General features: G+C 52.0%; 3 protein-coding genes across 5 annotated transcripts in view; 2 read left to right on the forward strand and 1 right to left on the reverse strand.

Annotated features, from left to right (window-relative positions):
• akt3b (v-akt murine thymoma viral oncogene homolog 3b) overlaps window positions 1-10,982 on the forward strand; it is a 12,076-nt gene extending 1,094 nt beyond the window's left edge. The window contains 14 exon segments of the mRNA XM_062564626.1: window positions 2,282-2,729; window positions 4,372-4,418; window positions 4,420-4,498; window positions 4,592-4,703; window positions 4,936-5,080; window positions 5,198-5,329; window positions 5,543-5,608; window positions 5,744-5,812; window positions 5,953-6,075; window positions 6,165-6,293; window positions 6,461-6,675; window positions 7,214-7,301; window positions 7,488-7,590; window positions 8,385-10,982. Of these exon segments, the coding sequence (XP_062420610.1) occupies window positions 2,684-2,729; window positions 4,372-4,418; window positions 4,420-4,498; window positions 4,592-4,703; window positions 4,936-5,080; window positions 5,198-5,329; window positions 5,543-5,608; window positions 5,744-5,812; window positions 5,953-6,075; window positions 6,165-6,293; window positions 6,461-6,675; window positions 7,214-7,301; window positions 7,488-7,590; window positions 8,385-8,470 (1,440 nt within the window). The 5' untranslated portion in view covers window positions 2,282-2,683 and the 3' untranslated portion in view covers window positions 8,471-10,982.
• pus10 (pseudouridine synthase 10) lies at window positions 10,851-16,959 on the reverse strand. Of its 3 annotated transcripts, none has more exons than XM_062564623.1 (18): window positions 16,876-16,959; window positions 15,118-15,252; window positions 14,705-15,007; window positions 14,537-14,623; window positions 14,279-14,313; window positions 14,058-14,172; window positions 13,918-13,979; window positions 13,747-13,792; window positions 13,571-13,635; window positions 13,376-13,461; window positions 13,143-13,268; window positions 12,986-13,042; window positions 12,829-12,905; window positions 12,660-12,715; window positions 12,465-12,582; window positions 12,225-12,367; window positions 11,841-11,940; window positions 10,851-11,750 (listed from the first exon to the last, which is right to left on the reverse strand). In XM_062564623.1, the coding sequence occupies exons 2-18, from the start codon at window positions 15,241-15,243 to the stop codon at window positions 11,712-11,714; spliced, it is 1,641 nt and encodes a 546-aa protein (XP_062420607.1). In that variant the 5' UTR covers window positions 15,244-15,252; window positions 16,876-16,959; the 3' UTR covers window positions 10,851-11,711. The 3 variants fall into 3 exon arrangements, with proteins under 3 accessions (XP_062420607.1, XP_062420606.1, XP_037327902.2); XM_062564622.1 differs by lacking the exon at window positions 16,876-16,959 and adding an exon at window positions 16,706-16,865; XM_037472005.2 differs by lacking the exon at window positions 16,876-16,959 and adding an exon at window positions 15,977-16,312.
• Window positions 16,338-21,010, forward strand: cct4 (chaperonin containing TCP1, subunit 4 (delta)). Its single transcript, XM_037472031.2, has 13 exons — window positions 16,338-16,614; window positions 17,363-17,415; window positions 17,492-17,581; window positions 17,675-17,783; window positions 18,155-18,419; window positions 18,597-18,729; window positions 18,862-19,001; window positions 19,076-19,172; window positions 19,417-19,527; window positions 19,606-19,736; window positions 20,152-20,386; window positions 20,624-20,737; window positions 20,851-21,010. Exons 1-13 carry the CDS (start codon window positions 16,497-16,499, stop codon window positions 20,863-20,865), a joined length of 1,611 nt encoding a protein of 536 aa, XP_037327928.1. The 5' UTR covers window positions 16,338-16,496; the 3' UTR covers window positions 20,866-21,010.
• The last annotated feature ends 482 nt before the right edge of the window (window positions 21,011-21,492 follow it).

The raw sequence follows: 21,492 nt of genomic DNA on the forward strand, positions 1-21,492 counted from the left end.
GCCTTATTCCACCGCCTCGCGAACCCTCCCCTTTTCTGGATTTATTTGAACCTCCGGCTAACGGCGACCGGTCGGCGCGCGAGCCCCTCCCCGTCGTTTGTTCGCCCTCTCGCGCGTTTAAAATGTACCGGAGCCCGCCGAGCGGATGTTGTTATGTAACCCGATAATGACACCACACGCCCTTGAAACAAAAGCTGTTGTTTCGTTTTTTGTTTTTGTTTACGGGTGGAGTACCCGAGGCCGTCCACATGAACCAGACACGGGGGGTGAGGAGTGGGCTGGTGGTGGTGGTGGGGAGGGGCGGGGCGGGGGGGGTGTTGGTGGTACCGAAGGGCCGCAGCCCCTGAACCGGCTTCTGAAATCATCAACGGCTGCTGCTGTCGGCCATTGTTTTTGTTGTCATCGGGGGGCTCGCGTTTGTTTCCCAGCCCGCGGATCTTTCCACTGACGGTGAAGCCCCGTCTGCCCCCCCCCCCAACGGCTGCTGCCTCTCTGTAGCCTGTGGTCGAAATGTCAAATCATGATTAATTAAGTCACTATTGGATATGTGATTATTGGCCCAAATGTATTCAAAGGTCCTGGGAAGGTTCCTGGAGATGAACTGTACAGAGTCTCAACATCACATCAGTGACAGATCATGCAGTTTTAATGACAGCTGAGATCTATTAATACATACTTTTTGGGGAATAAATTGGGGAAAATGTCATTTCCGATGTCTCAAGTAACATAAATACACACTTTGTTCATCTCATGAATAAATGTGAATATTCATTGTCACACCGCACCGCCCTAAATTAACTTTCAATAATATTGAGTGTGTTGAAAATGTTGGTTTGACAGCTGGAACAAAGCAATAATGAAAGAAGGAATATCAATTAATCCATGTAAAAGGGACTGGGGGCGACGGTGGTGCAAACGTTGGCGGTTTGAATCCCGGCTGCTCCGTGTGCCATGTTGTGTCAAGTGTCAAGACACCTGACCCCTAATTGCCCCCCAGGCAAAAAATAAACCAGCGGTAGAAATGCAATGTAAGTCGCACGTGATCCTGCTGGCGCTTTGCTGCACTGTCCCGTCTCCGCTACAGACCCTTCGGGTGCTAAAGGACGTCAGGTGACCGCAATCCTGAGCTTTCGTTTTAATTGTCTTCATCTGTACCTTTTCCACCGCTGGTCACGGAGCGGTTTCACCAGAGCGTGAGCATTGCTCACGTGCACACTTACGGGCGGGTGGATGCTCACGCAAGTGCATGTGAAATCGAACGTACTGTTGGAGGAAACCATCTCATGTTGCAAATCCTCCATTTGTCCATTTAACCGCTGCGGTGTGGTGTGCTTGGGTAACCCGCTCAAAGAGGAAGTGAAGAGCCAACAAGCAGTGAGACACATGAAGCCCAACTTGTAATGCTTTCAAATAGTTTGATTTGTTTGACCAAAATATTTAATTTTAAATGAAGAAACTGTCTCTTTAAAGGAGTAGCTGGTAAAGGACTGATGACAGAAGGAAGGAAATGGGGATTAAGGAGTTAGTGTGGATGGACAGAGAAGAGGAGGTGAAAAGGGAGCAGTCAGGGGAGGAATAATGTAGAGGAGGAGAAACAAGGGAACAGGATGACAGTGATGTGAGGAGGCAAGGAAATGGGGAAGGAGAGATGAAGGGAGTGAGGTAAGGAAGAAAAGAGTGAGTGAGGATGCAAGGAGGTAGAGCTGGAGGAAGGAAAGTGAAGCCCAGTGAAGGAAGGGAGGAAGGAGAAGCAGTTAGGACCGGAAGGAGGGAGAGAAGAAACAGGGGGGGGGGGGGTGTGAGGGACAAATGATACAAGAAAAATAATGAAGGCGTGTGTGAAGAAGGGAGATTGAGGAAAGAGTGAAAGAGGGAGGAGGAAGTAAGAGGTATATGAAGGAGACGAGAGTGAAGTTACTGAGGATTGAAGGAAACCAAATCGTCCAGGATGGAGAAGAGGTTAAAAAGTCTGAGAATGGGATAAAGGACCTCTGGAAGGAAGGAGAAGAGGAGGAGACCATGCAAGTGGGCAAGGAAGGGCAGAAGCAGTAAGGACAGAAGGGAAGGAGGGAAAAGATGGGTTTTGAGAAAAGAAACAACTAGAGCAAAACTGGTCAAAAAGAGGAAGGAAAGAAAAGCAGAGGAGTGAGGAGGCAAGGACGCAAGGAGACAGGAAGTGTGTCTGAGGTTGTGAACAATAAGTGGCGGCCCGCCGTGTGAAGGAAACCATCCACTGACCCGCTCTGTGTGTTGTTGTGTTTTCTGCCCTCTTTCCTTCCAGGCTGACTCACCGCTGCAGCGCCTCGCCACACAAGAAGAAGAAGAAGAAGAAGACGTTTGAGAGGGAGAGGGATTGAGGACAGACAGAGAGGGAGGGAAGGATAAAAAGACGGGAGAACTAAGCCAAAGAGAATAGAGGTGAGGAGAAAGCCAGGTGGGGTCGGTGGGGCGTGAGGAGGGAAGAGAAAGTCACAGTGGGGGAGAGAACATAGCTGATCTGAGGTCAGGAGCAAGCTGGTAGCTCGGAGGTCAGTCGGAGGTCAGGCGGCGGTCAGGCGGAAGGCTGACTGAGCTTTGGCCCAAACAAGCTGCCCCGCCAAGTCCTCCCCCCCCCCCCCCCCCCCAACAACCGTCACCTCCACCGCCACCACTGTGGGACAACTGGTGCCGAGGAGGAGCCACCATGAGCGACCAGAACGTCATCAAGGAGGGCTGGGTCCAGAAGAGAGGTGAGGCCCGTCCACGGAGAGCCACTCGCTCACATCGTATGCTGGAAGAGCTCCGAGGACATAACTTTAGCTCCATAAAGTTGTACAAAGTCTGATTTAAGCTCTTCGTTGTCAAGACTTAATTTAAGTTAAAAAAACAAACAAGAGCTGTTAATAGTGAAAGTCAGCAGTTGTAAAACTCGCTTTAAGGAAGTTGAGTAATATTAGAAAACAAAACCTTCCGTCTGAAATCGGCCCGTCGCCCATTCATCAATCAGAACGGGTCACAACGCCATATCGACCAATGGCTGACAGCAGAACGTCCTCTTAAGCAGGCGGTGACAACTAGCTGCTTACCGGTGTCACTTGGTCCCGATGCCAGAATCATGATGCGTGTGCGTGTGTGTGTGTGCGTGTGTGTGTGTGTGTGCACGTGGCCCCTCGTGCACAGCGGAGCTCCTGTTCTGATTAACGGCCTCCGTGTTCTGAGGTTGGAGCCGAGTCACTTCCCCTCACACACAGGAAGTGGACCCGTTGCCGCCCTGGCGGTTGGATCGTCACGCGGCGCCGTGTCGGTCCAACCGCAGACGGCCGCTGTTCTCCTTCCTCCTCCTGCTTCCCTCTGTGGGGGGGGGGGGAGGATGAGAGTCTTCAGGACCTGTCGCGTCCGCACAACCGCTGAGGAGGGAATCAAACCCCCACAGGAAAAAAAACCTCTGATGATTGTAGACGGGTCCCAAACTCCTCATTTCATTTCTGCGTCGTGTTCTTTTTGACCTTTTTCAAGGAACCCGAGGCGGCGCTAAGAATTAAAACCTGAACCACCAGAGTCGACTTTGCATTCCCCAAACTAATGTTTTCAGAGACACTCTTTATTCATTTTGTTTGCGCGAAACAATGAAACGAGGCGGCGATTACCAGCCCCGCCCTTTCCCACAATGCAGTTCTTACCCACTCAGATCCCGCCCCTTAATCGAAGCGTCGTTACGCCGAGCCGCTGTTTACCTCGTTAAGAAGCCGCCTGAAAGTGATCGGTCAGAGACTTGATTGAGAGCCCCCCCCCCCACCTGCCCCCCCCCCCCCCCCCATCCCAAGGCTTCCCGGGACTTGTCTTGTGTGTTTTTTCCCACAGTGATTTAGAGAGAGTGTGTGTGTGTGTGGTGTGTGTGTGTGTGTGTCCGATCCTTTCAATACACCGATGGGTCTGTTTTTAACAATTAGCCTCAGAAGCCGATCACATGGTCTCTGTGATGCTTCCTGTTCAACAGGATGTTGGGCGGGAATCAATTTGAACTGTAAACCAATGAGAAAGAGGCCGTTTATTCTTTGCTCTGCTCAGCAGCGGCGCCCAGATTCCACATGGGGAGGATATTTATTATTGTCGAGCCCCCCCCCCCCCCCCCCCCCTCACACACACACACACGCACACACACGCATTAGGTGGAATCTTATTCAAGGACAACGGGACACATGATCTGACTCTTTTCCGTCCTGACACCGATACCTGGGCTTTAAGTATCGGCCGATCCGGAGTCGCCGGTTGTACCTGAAGGCTCCACCAGGCGCTGGGAGCTTTGCTGACGGTGTCGAAAGACGGACATTTTGTGTCGGACATAAAACCGCCTGTTGCTGCGTTGGTGTATGAATATATGTTTTTAAATAGGCGAGTACATCAAGAACTGGCGGCCGCGCTACTTCCTGCTGAAGACGGGACGGCTCGTTCATCGGCTACAAGGACAAACCGCAGACTCCGACCTGGCCTACCCCGCTCAACAACTTCTCCGTCGCCAGTAAGACGCACGCAGCGGGGGGGGTGGGGTGCAGGGGCAGCTACGCAGCGCGCTACATCAACCTCTGTGTGTGTGTGTGTCTTCGTCTTCCAGAATGTCAGCTGATGAAGACGGAGCGGCCCAAGCCCAACACCTTCATCATCCGCTGCCTGCAGTGGACCACAGTCATCGAGAGGACTTTCCACGTGGACACTCCGGATGAGCGGTGAGCCAGTGGTCCTCCTCCTCTTCTTCTTCCTCTTCTTCTTCTTCTTCTTCTTGAGATCAGGCTTTACCAAACGAAGGAAGACGCTAATGAGAAATGCGTCTTGAAGTCTGCGTAAAGTTGTTATTCTATAATGACGAAGGCAGAAGTCTGTCCACGTGAGCCCCGTAGGAACCCGGAGCGCCGCCTGCAGGGGTTTTTGACCTCTTCCTGCCCCCCCCCCCCCCCGCAGGGACGAGTGGGCCGAGGCCATCCAGATGGTGGCCGAGTCTCTGGCCAAGCAGGAGGAGGAGGGCATCCTCAGCAGCCCCACCTCGCAGATCGAGAACGTCAACGAGGAGGAGATGGACACCTCCATCGGCCACTACAAACGAAAGGTGAGGGCGGAGAGGCTCCTGCCGGTGGAGCCGATGCCCGAAGAGACCACGTGTCCTCACGTACCCCCACCCCCCGTCCCCCGTCCCCCGTCCCCCCTCTTGTTTCCTTCTGTGCAGACAATGACTGACTTTGACTATCTGAAGCTTCTGGGCAAAGGCACCTTTGGGAAAGTCATTCTCGTGAGGGAGAAGGCCAGTGGCACCTACTACGCCATGAAGATCCTCAAGAAGGAAGTCATCATAGCCAAGGTCCCTTTGTCCTTCCGTCTCTTGTTCAAAGCAAGACGCACCGTGGCTGTGGGAATCATAATATTTGGGGTGTAAAATCCGCTGCGGGGGGGGGGTTAGCGCTGGCATTAGCGTGATGTTCTCACGCCTCCCACCCATTTCCAAACCTTTTGAACATAACCAGAAAGGAGCTCCTCACTAATCGGTGTCCCCTCTGTCCCTTTGTCCTCACAGGATGAAGTCGCTCACACGCTCACAGAAAGTAGGGTATTAAAAAACACTCGGCATCCGTTCCTCACGGTGAGTACCCGCTCGTGGACTGAATGAACACCAGGAGCCAAAGACTCTTCTGATGTTGATTCGAGAAGGAACGACGCGTGCACCAGGCGTCTGTCCCTAAACGTGTCTAAGTAACGGGAATATTTTGTGTCTCAGTCCCTGAAGTACTCGTTCCAGACCAAGGACCGGCTGTGCTTCGTGATGGAGTACGTCAATGGAGGAGAGGTGAGACCTCCAGGAACCCGCTTTGAGTTCTTGAAGAACGCTGACGTTTTGGATTCAAAGTCTGAGCTGTAGACCTCCAGAATATTAATATATATATTATTGTATAATATAAATGATGTCGTTTTGCTTTTCCCCTGCAGCTGTTTTTTCACTTGTCGAGAGAGAGGGTCTTCTCGGAGGACCGCACTCGCTTCTACGGCGCCGAGATCGTCTCGGCTCTGGACTACCTCCACTCTGCCAAGATCGTGTACCGGGACCTGAAGGCACGCTGCAGGAACGCGTCGCGGCACACGAGCGCACATACAGACCACGTGGTTTGTATTTGATGAATTCCTCTCGTCCTCCTCCCCAGCTGGAGAACCTCATGTTGGACAAAGACGGCCACATCAAGATCACGGACTTCGGCCTCTGCAAAGAAGGCATCACCGACACTGCCACCATGAAGACCTTCTGTGGAACCCCGGAGTACCTGGCTCCAGAGGTCAGACCCCTCTTCTAGCGCGGCTCTTTGAGAGGAGGCTGAAGCAGATGTGCGATATGTGGAGGGCAGGAATTAGTGATGATGTCAAATCAGTCGCCCCCTGGTGGTCAGCAGAGACAAAGCACTGTTCCACTGTCATAGAATAGTTGCTATTGCTTCATCATCAGGTGCTGGAGGACAACGACTACGGCCGGGCGGTGGACTGGTGGGGTTTGGGCGTGGTGACGTACGAGATGATGTGCGGCCGCCTGCCGTTCTACAACCAGGACCACGAGAAGCTGTTCGAGCTCATCCTCATGGAGGAGATCAAGTTCCCCCGGACGCTGTCGGCCGACGCCAAGTCGTTGCTGTCGGGGCTGCTCATCAAGGACCCCAACAAGCGGTACGCACGCACACACACACACACACACACACACACACACACACACACACACACACAACCAACACAGATGTTGTTAAGACCCATCAAAGAAGGAAAAGGCCCAAAATAACACAAAGAGCTCCTCAGCCTTGAGGCCCGTGTGCATCGTGCTGCTCCGTTCTCTGTGAGAAGCTATTTGTGTCTCCGTTCTGTGAGGGAGATCATTTTCATGATGGAGCATTAATTAAAAAAAGATCACATCTGATACGGAATCAATGTGTCACAAGACCAAAGTGTAAAGGTGAGATCAAAACAAGACGCTTCCTGAGTCTCCACACGCGTCCTTCTAATCAAACATGAATACGAGTGGAGGAACCCCCCCCCCCTTCACACTTCACTAGATTTCACCATTTGAACCTCCATTGCCAGCCCCCCCCCTCGTGATCGTCCCCGAGGCGTTTTTCTGTCTAGAGTGAAAAGAGGCCACTGCAGCGAACTCGTTCACCCCCCCAGAGGTCCTCCTGGGCTCCTCTCTGACTCCTCGCCTCCTCTCTGACAGGCTCGGCGGAGGACCGGACGACGCCAAGGAGATCATGAGACACAGTTTCTTCAACGCCGTCGACTGGCAGGACGTCTACGACAAGAAGGTGAGATATTCTGGGATCAGGGCACCTCCTTTATCTGTTAACCAAAGGAGCCAAAATAGACCACAGAGGAGGAGACGATTACCTCATCGTGGTCTCATCTCAACAACAAACAAACACACGCTCCTCTTTTGAGTCTGTTTTTAGTGACTTTTGAGTCGTCCCGTTGTGCTTCCTGTCTCGTCCCAGCTGGTCCCGCCCTTCCAGCCGCAAGTCAGCTCAGAGACGGACACGCGCTACTTCGACGAGGAGTTCACAGCACAGACCATCACCATCACTCCTCCAGAGAAATGTGAGCCTTCACCCGTCTCCCTCGCCTTGTGACCCGTCTCTCTCTCACCCTGTGACCCGTCTCTCTCTCACCCTGTGACCCGTCTCTCTCCCTCTCACCCTGTGACCCGTCTCCCTCTCGCCCTGTGACCCGTCTCTCTCCCTCTCACCCTGTGACCCGTCTCTCTCCCTCTTACCCTCTTACCCTGTGACCCGTCTCCCTCTCGCCCTGTGACCCGTCTCCCTCTCGCCCTGTGACCCGTCTCTCTCCCTCTCGCCCTGTGACCCGTCTCTCTCACCCTGTGACCCGTCTCTCTCTCACCCTGTGACCCGTCTCTCTCCCTCTCACCCTGTGACCCGTCTCTCTCTCACCCTGTGACCCGTCTCTCTCTCACCCTGTGACCCGTCTCTCTCCCTCTCACCCTGTGACCCGTCTCTCTCTCACCCTGTGACCCGTCCGTCTCTCTCTCACCCTGTGACCCGTCTCTCTCCCTCTCGCCCTGTGACCCGTCTCTCTCCCTCTCACCCTGTGACCCGTCTCTCTCTCACCCTGTGACCCGTCTCTCTCCCTCTCACCCTGTGACCAGTCTCTCTCCCTCTCACCCTGTGACCCGTCTCTCTCCCTCTCACCCTGTGACCAGTCTCTCTCCCTCTCACCCTGTGACCAGTCTCTCTCCCTCTCACCCTGTGACCCGTCTCTCTCCCTCTCACCCTGTGACCCGTCTCTCTCCCTCTCACCCTGTGACCCGTCTCTCTCTCTCTCGCCCTGTGACCCGTCTCTCTCTCTCACCCGTTGACCCGTCTCTCCCTCTGCAGACGACGAGGACGGGATGGACGCGGCGGACAACGAGCGAAGGCCTCATTTCCCACAGTTCTCGTACTCGGCCAGCGGGCGGGAGTGAGCGGGCGCCGTGGTCCCCCTTCGTGGCCATTCTGAGGAAAACACGTAGCCATTTTAGGAAAAAAAAGACAAAAAGAAAAAAAATCCAGTCTCCCCTCTTTTTCTCCTTGTGCCTCCTCACAGACGGGGGAGTCTTTTTAGGGACTTTAAAGAGGATTTTGCACAGTGGGGAAGACTCCAGCCGGTCTCCCCACACAAAAAAATAAGTCTCCTACATTTTCAGCGCTATTTACTGCAGAAGGCAATGTTTTTGTTATTTCTTTTTTCCGTCAGTATTAAGTTGTCGACCCGGTTGCGTTATTTCGTTTTTTTTTTTTAGTTTTTATTTGTCGTTTCTGCCCTTTTTCTTTTCTTTTGACTTTTTTGCACTTGGTTTGGAAGAGCCGTTTTAGGGAACAAAAACCAAAAATGTTGCCTTACGTGTGCAGATGTTTCGTATCATACCGACAGGGTGTTTTGGTTCATTCTTTTTGTGTGTGGGGGGGGGGGGGGTTGTGAGTCATTCTTAGTGGAGAATAAGTGCTCGAAAAAAAAGAGAGAAAACGACAAAAAAAAAAAACGTTTTTCGTTGTCATTTGCCATGGCGGCGCACATTCCCCCATTCCCATGGCAACGAGGTCCCGCCTACTAAGAGGAGGGTGGCGACGGACGGGTCTGTAACGGCCCTCAGCGTCTTCGCTCTCGTCTGTCTTTTTTTTTTTCTCTCTCGCTCTTCACCTCAAAATTTTGCTGTTTTATATTTTCTATAGTTTTTTCTTTTTTTCTTTTTGTTCAAACAGGAAAACACTAAACTGCCAGAAACTGCACAGTTCACTCAGGCGCCACAGAGCACAACCGCGTTCAAACTCAGCTCACCGGCTGCTTCCTCATCACGGCTTCTCCTCCTCTTCGTCGCCCCGCTCTGTGTCCTCGTGGTATCTGTACGACTAGTGGTTTACACAGGGACATGTGACTTAAAGTATGTGCGATACAGGGGGGGTCAAAGGTTAAGTTTATGCTGTCATAGCGCGCACACACGCGCACACACACACGATGACACTGATCAGACTGAAGTCGACCGTTGGCTCAGACTAAATCTAATTCATATCCGTCCCTCCCGCTGCAGACCTGAGGGGGGGGACGACGACATGTCGGGGACACTTGAGGGACTTGTTGTCCAGGGGGAACGAGGCTGACCGGAGAACGTGTCACAGGGATTGCTCATACGCTTCCTTCGAGCGTCAGCCTGGAGGGGGTTAGCTTAGCCTAGCCTAGCCTAGCTTAGCTTAACCGTGGAGAAGGTGGGGTTATTGAAACAATAGAGGCCTGAGATAAAGCTGAGTGTCTCCAAACACTTTGTCAGTACCACTGTAACCTATTTGCTCTCTTTTAACAATTCATTTGATAAATGTGACTTTATTTTTTCACTTGTTTGAACAAAACGGCCGACTTTAATCTGACCTGCTGTTTCTCCGGTGATGCTCTTCAGGGTTCCTGCACACCTGAAAGCTTCAGAGGAAAGCAAAGGTTTATTTTTGGGGGGAAATGAGAAACGTATGGAAGTCTGTGCAGGAACCCTGACACACACACACACACACACACACACACACACACACACACAGCTACACAAAGACTGTTTGTACACAATGGACCAGAGCAGAGATAATTCCACTCATCACACTAACAGAAACGAAAGCTTCCAGCTCCGGATGCAGGGCTCCTGTCAGTATTAAGACGTCTCAATAAATCACCAATCATGTCAACGATCCCGAGAAAACTGAGCCGTGAGACACTCCTGTTGGAGACTGTGAGGACTGCCAGAGGAGAAGTCCAGTCGCCCCAAACTTCTTCATGTAAATATGCAATGCCTTTTTTCTTTCTTTTCTTTTTTTTTGGGGGTCGTTTTGTGGACGAGACACAAACATGTTTTATTTGACTTTACGTGTGACTGTACTTCCAGCTTGATGAGAGTAGTGACTGAAAAAATACAACCAACGACTCTAAACTCCAAGTAAAAAAATGAAAAAATAAAGGGAAAGACCCCCCCCCCCTTTTTATTGTTGCACCGACTCAAGTTCTCGTCAACGGAGGATGTTTCCATGGAGACGGCTCGCCTTCGTTCGGTTGCCATGGTCCCCGGATATGATCGACTCCCGACTTGGTGCACTGTCACTTCTGCCCCCCCCCCCTCCGACAAAGCGGGACCACAGAGGACCTTTTTATTTTTTTGCAGTGCTGGTTTCATCAGGTTGTTCAGATCATCCTTTGCCCCCCCTTTTTGTACCATAGTATGTTTTATTTATGTTGGTTATCTAGGCAGTGTTTCCTTGTATGTCGATAAAAAGGCACCTGTTGAGTCGCTGATGATGATGATGATGATGATGGATGCATTAACTGAAGTCTTTTCTTTTTTTTTTGATCGTTTGCTTGTTTGTTTTCTTACCAAAACATTAGGGCAAGAACTCAGTAGTGGACTTGCGTTGCTGTGGTAGTATTTATTTTGAATTAAATTAAAAGAAATACATTTCAGGGTTTCTGCTGTCGACTCTTTCATTTTATTTAAGAAATGAAATCAACCTGCTGGTTTGTTTATTGGGACAAACGGGTTCAAGCTACGAACAGACAACCTTAAACAGGTCTCAGTATTTTCCACTCAGCGGCAACGCGAGGCCTCGACTTGGATCGGGTTTACGATCCACTGCAGGGAAATGGTTTCATTTCTGTTTAAATCAGGACATCGATGTTTTGTATCCGGTGCCACAGACATCGGGCCGTATGACGGAGACTCCTCGGTCAGCTGACCACGCCGTCCACGTGTGACTCAGCACGCCGCCAGGGGGGGGGAGGCGGATTCAATCTGATAAAACGCCATTCATGAGGTCAATTGTAAAAATATTAATTAAAGCAGATATCTCACCATATCGGAGAAGACACTTTTATACAGAGAATAAACTCAAGTTCCCTTTAATGACAGAACCTCAAATAACTAAATATCGTTTACAGATACATGGACTTTGGTGCTGATAGAAGTCCATCTGAGACGTCCCAATAAGGCCACCGTACAGAGATCATGACCTTTCAACAGAAATAACTCCTCCCCGTAACCGATAGCAACATAAACCCCCCCCCCCCCCCCCTCAGAGAGAGGCGCATTCGTCTCCGTCACACAACCAAGAGGAAGTCGGCAAGTTTTGATCATGAAGCTTCCAGCGGGGCGTCTTCAAAGACCCCCCCCCCCCCCCCCTGTGAGGGGACAGAGGAGCTCACTCCGGAATCGATGGAGGCCAGTCGACATCCACGGACTGAGGGAGGAAACACACAGTTCTCACATATTGAGGGTGAGGGGGGGGTCGTGGGGTTTGAGGGGGGGGGGGGGGGGGGGATGTTCTCACCTCCACGTCGAGCTCCAGGATGTCCGTGTCCATCTTCAGCAGCTCGCTCATGTTGGGTTTGGTGCGGCCGAAGTCTCCGTGGACAAACTCCTTGATGTAGCTGAAGGTCGGTTCAGGTTCATCACAACAAGTACTCAGTTACATAAAGTACACACATTACAACTCAGGTACTATAGTCAAAGTACATCAACTCAGGTACTATAGTCAAAGTACATCAACTCAGGTACTATACTCAAAGTACATCAACTCAGGTACTATACTCAAAGTACATCAACTCAGGTACTATACTCAAAGTACATCAACTCAGGTACTATACTCAAAGTACATCAACTCAGGTACTCTCCTCAGAGTACATGAACCTGAGGGGGGGGGGGGGGGGGATACGTCCCGGCCTGCGTCTTCAGCTCCAGGTGGAAGTGGTGGGGGTCCAGGTAGCGTGTGTTCATGCGGTGGACGACTCGCTGACGGACCGCCAGCGCCCGCCGGTGCAGAACCCTCAGGGGGGTCTTCTGGTCCAGAGTCAGGTCCTGGTTGAGCGAGGGGGGAGAAGGGGGGGGGGGGGGGGGGCGTTAGCAGGCTGATCGTCCCTCTGAGTGGTTGAAATGCAGGTGGTGGCTGCAGCACCTTGATGGCGTCGATGAAGGCGATGTCTTGGCTCTGGATGGCCTTCTGGGTCCAGACGAGCGCCGTGTACGACTTGGTTTTGGCCTCCTCGCCCTCCTTCATGCGGCCCATGGCCTCCCTGCAGGCACAGCCCAGCCATCACCCCCCTGACCCGTCACCCTCGTCACTGTCACCTCAGTTTGACCATTTCCTCACCTGGACACGATCTGCAGGTCTCTCACCCGGATTTTATCTGAAGACTTGTTGATGGTCTAAAAAAAGGAAATGAGTTCACTTATTTGTGTAAAAGCAACTTTTACAACTTCCATCCGGAGCTGTTGAGATGCTCGGGACGGACGATGATGACGATGATGATGATGATGACCTCCTGCAGCTGCTTCATCTCCTCCTTGCTCAGCTTGGATCGGTGAGGATTCAGCAGCTCCATCGCGAACGGACGACCTGACAGAAGCAAGAAGAAGCTTCACTCCCCGCCAGGAGCAACGGGAGGAAAAACACCCGGAACCTTCTGCGCTCCTCACCGTTCCCGAGCGTCCGGACGTCCACGTCCTCGCGCCCCGACGACGAGAAGTTGAACCCTGCAACACAAGACGGGGGTGTGACATCACCGTCGTCGGGGGTGTGACATCACCGTCGTCGGGGACGTTGGGGGGGGGCGACATCACGCCGCCAACTCACCGGCGGCTCTGAAGGACGAGAGGACGGGGGCGGCGATCAGCTCCTCCACCGACGACTCCATCCTCCGCTCGCCGTCGATCACCCACGGCGTCTGAGGCAGGCTGCGGCAGAACTTGTTGTAGCGGCCTGCGCGGCGAGGGCTCACGTCAGGACGCCGCATTTCTCTCTCTACTGTGTGTGTGTGTGTGTGTGTGTGTGTGCGTGCGTGCGTGCGTGCGTGCGTCTCCCGGTACCTGCGACGAAGACGGACGCGTGGAGACACTGGACGTCCCGGGGGACGCAGCAGCTGCTCGGCCGCGGCGGCGGAAAGGTGTAGTGTCTAAAAAAAACAAGACGAGCGGTGATCGTCCCAAACAACGCCTTTTTTCTTCCCCCCCTCGCCGGTTTTTGTTTTTTTGTGTCTCTCAGAAAGACGAAGCGCGGCTCACTTCAGGAAGACGGCGTCCGATATCTTCTCCAGGGCTTTGACCACGGCCATCCTGGTGAACACCGACTGCACCGACAGAAGGAAGAAAAAAAAAAAAACACGTGCAGAGCGAATCAGCCCCCCCCCTCACCGCAGGACGGGGGGGGTCCACTGGGGTTTCAGAAGCCCCTCCCTCACCTGTTTGTTCTTGGTGGGCTTGAAGCAGCCGGCGCACGTCGTCGCTCTGACACAAGGACGAAAAAAAAAAAAACGATCACACAGGAACTGAGGCTCTGACCTTTGACCTCTCGGGTGCAGACAGAAGTCAGAAGCGTTGCAGGTTCGGTAAGTGGGGTTTCGGGGACTCACAGGAAGTGGCAGTCGGCCTCCGTCTCCGGGTGGGTGAACTCCACGCTGACCTCGAACAAACTCTGAGACAACAAAGAGGGACGCGTTTGAACAAACTCTCTTAAGCTTTCTACGACCACGGCGTGTTTTCTCTCGCCCACCCTGATCACCACGGCGACGCCCCCCAGCTCCTTGGCCACCAGGCCCTGCATGATCCACTTGAAGGCCTCCTTCACCGGGATGACGTCGTCCTTGCCGAGCGCCGCGCTCTTCTCTCTGAGCGAGAAGGGCGAGAGGCGAGGGGGGGGGGGGGGGGGGGGGGGGAGGGGCTCAAGTTGCGCTCGGACCGTGAGACGCAGAAAGGATCATGAAAGGGATTTACCTCGATTCCTTCTTCACGTGGAGCCAACAGGAGTGCTGCGGGATCCAAAGATGAACAATCAAACACTCGAGGGGAACCATGGAGACCGTGAGATGAACTTTCTTATTCAATCTGAACTTTGAAGTGTTGTCTGCGCATTAAAGTCGGACGCTTCCTCCTCTCAACCATAGACCTCCCATGAGGCCTCATGATAAAGGCCTTTTAAATTAGAATCACACACACGCACGCACACACACACACACACACACACACACTGACCTCGCGCACACACAGCTGAGCGGGCAGAGACACCGACAGAACCAGGGTGTCGAACTCGTACTCCCCCTCCTTGACTTTCTCTGCTATCTGTGAACACAGAGCAGAAAAACATCAGCTCCTCTGCAGCACAACACCACCTGACAGACACACACACACACACACACGCACCTTTACAGCCTGAGCGGGGCCACTGAGTTCCTGGAGGATGCCCAAACACGCCACACACACACCGGACGCCGCCTCCTCCTCCTTCTCCTCCTCCACTTTGACCGCAGCGGAGACGTCCCCCCCGGCGGGGGCCCCCGGCTCGACGGGCTCCAGCTTCACCCGTTTGACCGGGGGCTCGCCCGGCGGGTCCGACCCCGCTGCATCATGGGACTCGCCGTTTCCTGCCGCCGGATCGGCCGCCGATTGCCGGGACTTTCCGTTCTCCGGGTCGCTGATGAACGCTCGGAGCTCCTCGAGTGTCTCCTGGTGGAACAAAATGACAGGGGGGGGAGGGGTTGGGCCGTCCATTGAGGGGGGGGGGGGGGGGGGGGGGTATAAAACATTCATGGCCGAGGCGACAGGGGGAGTCTCACCTGAGGGGGCTTCCTGTAGGCGGCCTGGACGCTCACGCAGCAGAACCGGAGGACGCAGCGGGCGCAGCAGCCGGAGGACAGCAGCTTGTGGACTATGGCTTTGTCTCCGTCCTTCAGAGGCAGCATGGCTGCACGCTGCAGGGGGGGGGGGGGGGTCACAGAAACACATCAACCTTCCTAAATCTTTTCTGGGAGATGATCAGGGCCAGGTCTAGGCAGGGGCAAGAGGGGGCCCCCTCAAATAAATGTTGTGCCCCCTCAAACTAGGTGCTGGAGCACAATGCCCCCTCAAGATTTGTGGCTGCCCCCTCATACATGCCTGTCTAGACCCGGCCCTGAAGATGATGCATCCCACCCCCCCTTCAGTAAGGACTGAGTGACGATGCAGGAATTACATTGAGAATAAATCATATATTCAAGCATCGCAAAACACAAGGTACATCAAAATAAAAATAGGAAATACAAACGCATTGTCACTAATATTTATTATTAAATACCCAGTGCTTTTATCAAGTATTTAGTTCACACAGGAGTACAACAATAAAGAGTATTTATTAATTAAGTCACCAAAAGACTAAGATCTATATCCTGACATTAAGATATGAAATGATTCAAATGAAGTGGATTTATTTCGTGTTCTTCTACCACTGCTGCAGAATTATACATTTAAAAAAAGACTTTCTACAACCTTCCAGACATAGAGAGCAGCGCTCTGCTCCATCCCAGTGTGTTAAAGGATAAACCCACTGCTAAAGCATGTATCCGGACTATGCTAAGCTAACTGGGCTAACAATGCGGAGGGAGGACGAGAAGGCAAACGGCACAGCGGGCAGCGGTTAAATGGTCCGAATAAACCTACCGGACAGAGAGGCGGTGAATTGGTGAAGATGTAAAGTTAACAAAAACAAAGCAGCGTTCAGTTAGTTGTTAACATGCGTCTATTAGGACGCTTCTTTCCTGCTATTTCAGACGCAACAGACGAAACTAATCAACCCGGAGCAGCTTTTATCAACTCAACGAGGACGTTCAGGGTTCCATGGAGGAAAAAAGGCAACAAACACTCAATGCTTAATTATTTAGAATAAAATATATAATGTGGACAATAAATATAATTATTTAACTCTTAAATTAGCATGAACAAATCCGTTACGTCGGTAATCGATTCGTGGTGCCTAAATACGTCATGTCCGGCCGTTTGACAGCCGGTTCCTTCCTCTCTACGCAGCAGCCGACCCCTCTAGAAGTTTCTGATTAGGACCGGTGGGAGATACTTCCATCCGAGTCCATCCGAAGCCGAACCGCGGTGTTTCATCTCCGGGACATCGCCCGTCCTGTTCTGAAGACTTCCCTCAACCATATCCATCGATTCTCGAGTCAAGATGCCCGAACTTATGGCGGCACCGAGAGCATCTAACATGGGTAGACACAAAGGAGGGGCGTATGTGGACCGCGACAAGCCGGCCCAGATTCGGTTCAGCAACATCTCCGCTGCGAAAGGTTGGTGAAATATTCACAGGCAATTTAAACCGCCAGGTATCGGTACCGAAAGCCTCGGTCCGGGATCACGTCCGTGGGCTCAGCTACGCACCGTTATTCGTAGCCGTTAGCTGCTACCAGGCACGGCATCCCACTCAGAAAAGGGTCGCTTTAACGGTCCGCGGTGGAAGTGCATGCCCAAAAAACAACGAAACCCAAAACTCGAAGTTACTCATTTATCCGGAAGAACCGCATTTCCTATTCGGCGTACGCGACATTAACCTGAAGGCGCTTCGCTGCGTTTGGGGAGGTCGGTGCGTCTCTGCGAGGTGATGCTCATGACTCGACACAATCTCTGCTCTGCTGTACTAGAACTATAGAACTATAGTTCTATTCAGATGCAGAGAGGAAATGGATACGCAGTTAAAACTGAAGATAATTCGAATTGCAATGAGTCTAAGAACTAAGAATAAAAAGTGAGTAACAATCTCAACATTAATACACAACATTTTCTCTTTATTAATTAAAGTAAACCCATTGTTGGTAAATGCTTTCGTTTTGCGAAAGAGACGTCGAATGGCATCAAACGTATTTTATAACTGTTTAAATAACGACTATGATGTGTATGATGGGGAGGTAACTTATCCCCCGATTTGCATGTGGTCAATATGAGAAGTCTGATTTATTTACATTTTCTCTACTTGGGAATTATGCCCATTGCTCACTTTGCATGGCAGTTGGGTTGATTGATTCTTGCTTTGTTTGACAGCTGTTGCTGATGCCATCAGAACAAGCCTGGGGCCCAAAGGCATGGACAAGATGGTGAGTGATCCCATCCGGCCTCAGTGCTAACTTCACGTAGCTCCCGTGATTCTAAGGCCGGCGCCGCTCGTTTCAGATCCAGGACGAGAAAGGCGACGTGACCATCACCAACGATGGCGCCACCATCCTGAAGCAGATGCAGGTGCTCCACCCTTCAGCCAAAATGGTACGGAGTTACGCTGCTTCTAAAATCAGGTTCGTTAAGCTGTACCCCGACGTGATCTGCTATAAACCCGGATGGATGTCTGCGTGGTTTCAGCTGGTGGAACTATCCAAAGCCCAGGACATCGAGGCCGGGGACGGCACCACCTCTGTGGTGGTGATTGCTGGAGCGCTGCTGGACGCCTGCTCCAAACTGCTGCAGAGAGGTGAATCCCGTCCTCGAGCACTTGGTTATTCTACGTGCTCGTGTTAGCAATCGTGTGTTGGAGGAATGATGAATGTTTGGGTTTTCATTTTTTTGGGGGGGGGCTATTTTTATGCACCTGGAAACGCTGGAGGTGTTTACTATGGAAAGGTTGGAGATGTGAGGTTCAGTTGCCACTTTTCAGTTCCTAATTAACCGGCAGTTCGTCTCCATTATTAAGACCAGATGTTAAATGAGTCTGACTCTAAGAAGAATTTGCTTGTTTCCATCAATGCTTTAAAAAAAACAAAGTAATGCCTTTGTCGTTGGTAAAACTTATCTTTCTCGGTCATGATGTCATCACTAACGTTTGCTCGCGGTCCCGTCGGTCAGGCATCCACCCCACCACCATCTCCGAGTCCTTCCAGAAGGCGGTGGAGAAGGGCGTGGAGGTGCTGACCGGCATGAGCCGCCCGGTGGAGCTGAGCGACCGCGAGACGCTGCTCAACAGCGCCACCACCTCGCTGTGCTCCAAGGTGGTGTCGCAGTACTCCAGCCTGCTGGCGCCCATGAGCGTGGACGCCGTCATGCGCGTCATCGACCCGGCCACCGCCACGGGCGTCGACCTGCACGACATCAAGATCATCAAGAAGCTCGGGTGAGTGCAACGTCCCAGCGAGCCGTACTCTTTGCTTAGAGAATGTATATTTTTTTTGTGGCTTTCAGATTGTGATCCTGTTTTTAGTGTTGAAGTCGTGGACCTTCCACAGGGATTTCAGACGTAGCGCGTTGATCAGAGTTCCCCCCCTCCCCCCATGTGTCTCTGTGTGTTCAGAGGGACCATTGACGACTGCGAGTTGGTGGACGGCCTGGTGCTGACCCAGCGGGTCGCCAACAGCAGCGTGTCCCGCGTGGAGAAAGCCAAGATCGGCCTCATCCAGTTCTGCCTGTCCCCTCCCAAAACCGACGTGAGTCTCACAGGACACCCTTCGATGTTCTGGATTTATCGACACAATTCGTAGTTCCCAGTTCCCACCAATAAAACCAGCGCAAAATATCATGTTGGAAGCTTCATTCCTTGCTGGTCGGTTTACTCTCAGATGGACAACCAGATCGTGGTGTCGGACTACGCGCAGATGGACCGCGTGCTGCGCGAGGAGCGCACTTACATCCTCAACATGGTGAAACAGGTGAAGAAGGCCGGCTGCAACGTGCTGCTCATCCAGAAGTCCATCCTCAGGTACTTGTCGCGAGGCGCCGGTGCCGACCCGCCGTCACCCTGTGTCGTACTAACGGCCCGCTGTCCGCTCACAGAGACGCGCTGAGCGACCTCGCCCTGCACTTCCTCAACAAGATGAAGATCATGGTGGTGAAGGAGATCGAGAGGGAGGACATCGAGTTCATCTGTAAGGTGAGCGTCAGCTTTAAGACCCTTTTTCTCTTCTTCTGTGGGAAGAGTAAACATTTTGTTGTGGCAGTTTGGCTCTTAAGGTGAGTGAACTGCTTTGTATCGTGAAAGTAAAACTCCAAGGGTAATCCTGGTTTTTATTATTGTACTTACTTTCTTGCAGATTCATTTAAAAACCCTTTAATGACATTCTAACATTTGTACTGAGTAAATATAAGACTAAGACTACTTCTCCCCCCCGCCCCAGACTCTCGGCACCAAGCCCATCGCCCACATCGACCACTTCACCCCGGAGATGCTCGGCACGGCGGAGCTGGCCGAGGAGGTCAACCTGGACGGCTCCGGCAAGCTGGTGAAGGTAGGCGGTCTCTGCGGAGCCCCCGGCCCCCTGATGGAGGACCTCCTGTAAGCGTTGTTTGGTGTCGCTCCCTTGCAGATCACAGGCTGCGCCAGCCCCGGGAAGACGGTGAGCATCGTGGTCCGGGGCTCCAACAAGCTGGTGATCGAGGAGGCGGAGCGCTCCATCCACGACGCGCTCTGCGTCATCCGCTGCCTGGTCAAGAAGAGGTCGGACATTTTTTTTTTTTTTTTTTTTTTCTTCCTGCGCCTGTTTGATTTCACAGCCACGCATTGCACAGATTCCCTCTTCCAAAGGCGCTCTTGCATTGATTCATCCTGCAGGAGCGTAAGAAACGGAGGAACAGTAACGTGAAAAGCTCCCCTTTAAATAGCTCCTGGTTGTCTTGGCAACTTGGCCGGAGGGCATTCACACATGCACCCTGCAGCACATGCACCCTGCAACACATGCACCCTGCAGCACATGCACCCTGCAGCACATGCACCCTGCAACCTCAGTTTGTAGAACAACTTCTTGCATGACTCAAGCCATGTCTCCGTCTAAGCTTTCCAGTGTGCCATATTGTGTTCTTGTTGATTTTTATCTTCATTAACCTCACCCTCGCCCCCCCGCCCCCCCCCTCAGGGCCCTGATAGCCGGCGGCGGCGCTCCGGAGATCGAGCTGGCCGTGCGTCTCGCAGAGTACTCGCGCACCCTGGCGGGCATGGAGGCGTACTGCGTGCGTGCGTACGCCGACGCCCTGGAGGTGATCCCCTCCACGCTGGCTGAGAACGCCGGCCTGAACCCCATCTCCACGGTGACGGAGCTCCGCAACAGACACGCTCAGGGAGACAAAATGGCCGGCATCAACGTCCGCAAGGTGCGTCCTCCTCCCTTTGCGATACACGTCGATGCTCACGGAGCAACGCAGTGAGGATCAGAGACTGAGCTTTAAATAATGACCTAGCAGTACTACAGATTCTTTTCCAGGGGTAATTTACTTGTGGCGATGCTGCAGTATCTGCAGACTCCTCCTCACACACTCTGCAGCATTTTAACGTTTCCCTTTGCCGAGTCCACACCGATGTGGCTGACTGGTCTACTGTGTGTCTGACAGGGAGGAATCTCCAACATCCTGGAGGAGCTGGTGGTGCAGCCTCTACTGGTTTCCATCAGCGCTCTGACCCTGTCCACGGAGACGGTCCGCAGCATCCTCAAGATCGACGACATTGTAAGACTCGACCGCCCCAAACTGGATGAATTTATTTCCAACTGCTCTGAGATGTTCATGGTCTCCTTGAATTTGCGTTGTTTCTAAAGTAAATCTTTTTATTCTCCTTGCAGGTCAACTGCCGATAAAGCGATTTGAGTCTGTCCAGTGAGCCCGTTCTAACTGAGGGATCAAAGGACTCCGTCAAAGTCTGTCTGTTCGGATTTCCGCTGTAGTTGTTACATTGCGTAATTTAATAAAGAAAAGGCTTCTTTTTTCTTTGTTGACACTCCAGCTGTTGCTTGTGTGATTCTTTTTAGCTGCACTAAGGTCTCTGGCTCGTTTCCCAATAATGGTATGTTAATAGTATATAAGTACTTAATATTGGTTACAGAATGTTCTATCCCTTTATATATGGTTGAGAAATTCAGCATCATTATAGAAGATGGTGTTTTGCCCCAAATAAGTCTGGATATTGATTCCTCAGCAAGAAAAAAATGTTTATTCTCTTACTACTTGTCAAACAATGATTTTGCCAACAAGTTTGAGCTGGACATTGCAGAGCGTTGTCTGAGGAAGGATAAGTTATACAGCACATCAGAAATATAAATGTCAAATCAACTTACTTGGGCTGGGTAAACCATATTGACAAATTTAACTAAATACAAACACATAGTAAAGTTGTGCAACCTATTCTGCAGGCTTTCAAACCACTACATGTGTCCTTCCTGTTTCCTGTCCAGCGATGAACCTGTATCTCCAGATTTAGTTATTCT

The sequence above is a fragment of the Pungitius pungitius genome, chromosome 9 (assembly GCF_949316345.1).
Source record: "Pungitius pungitius chromosome 9, fPunPun2.1, whole genome shotgun sequence".
NCBI classification, from domain to species: Eukaryota; Metazoa; Chordata; class Actinopteri; order Perciformes; family Gasterosteidae; genus Pungitius; species Pungitius pungitius.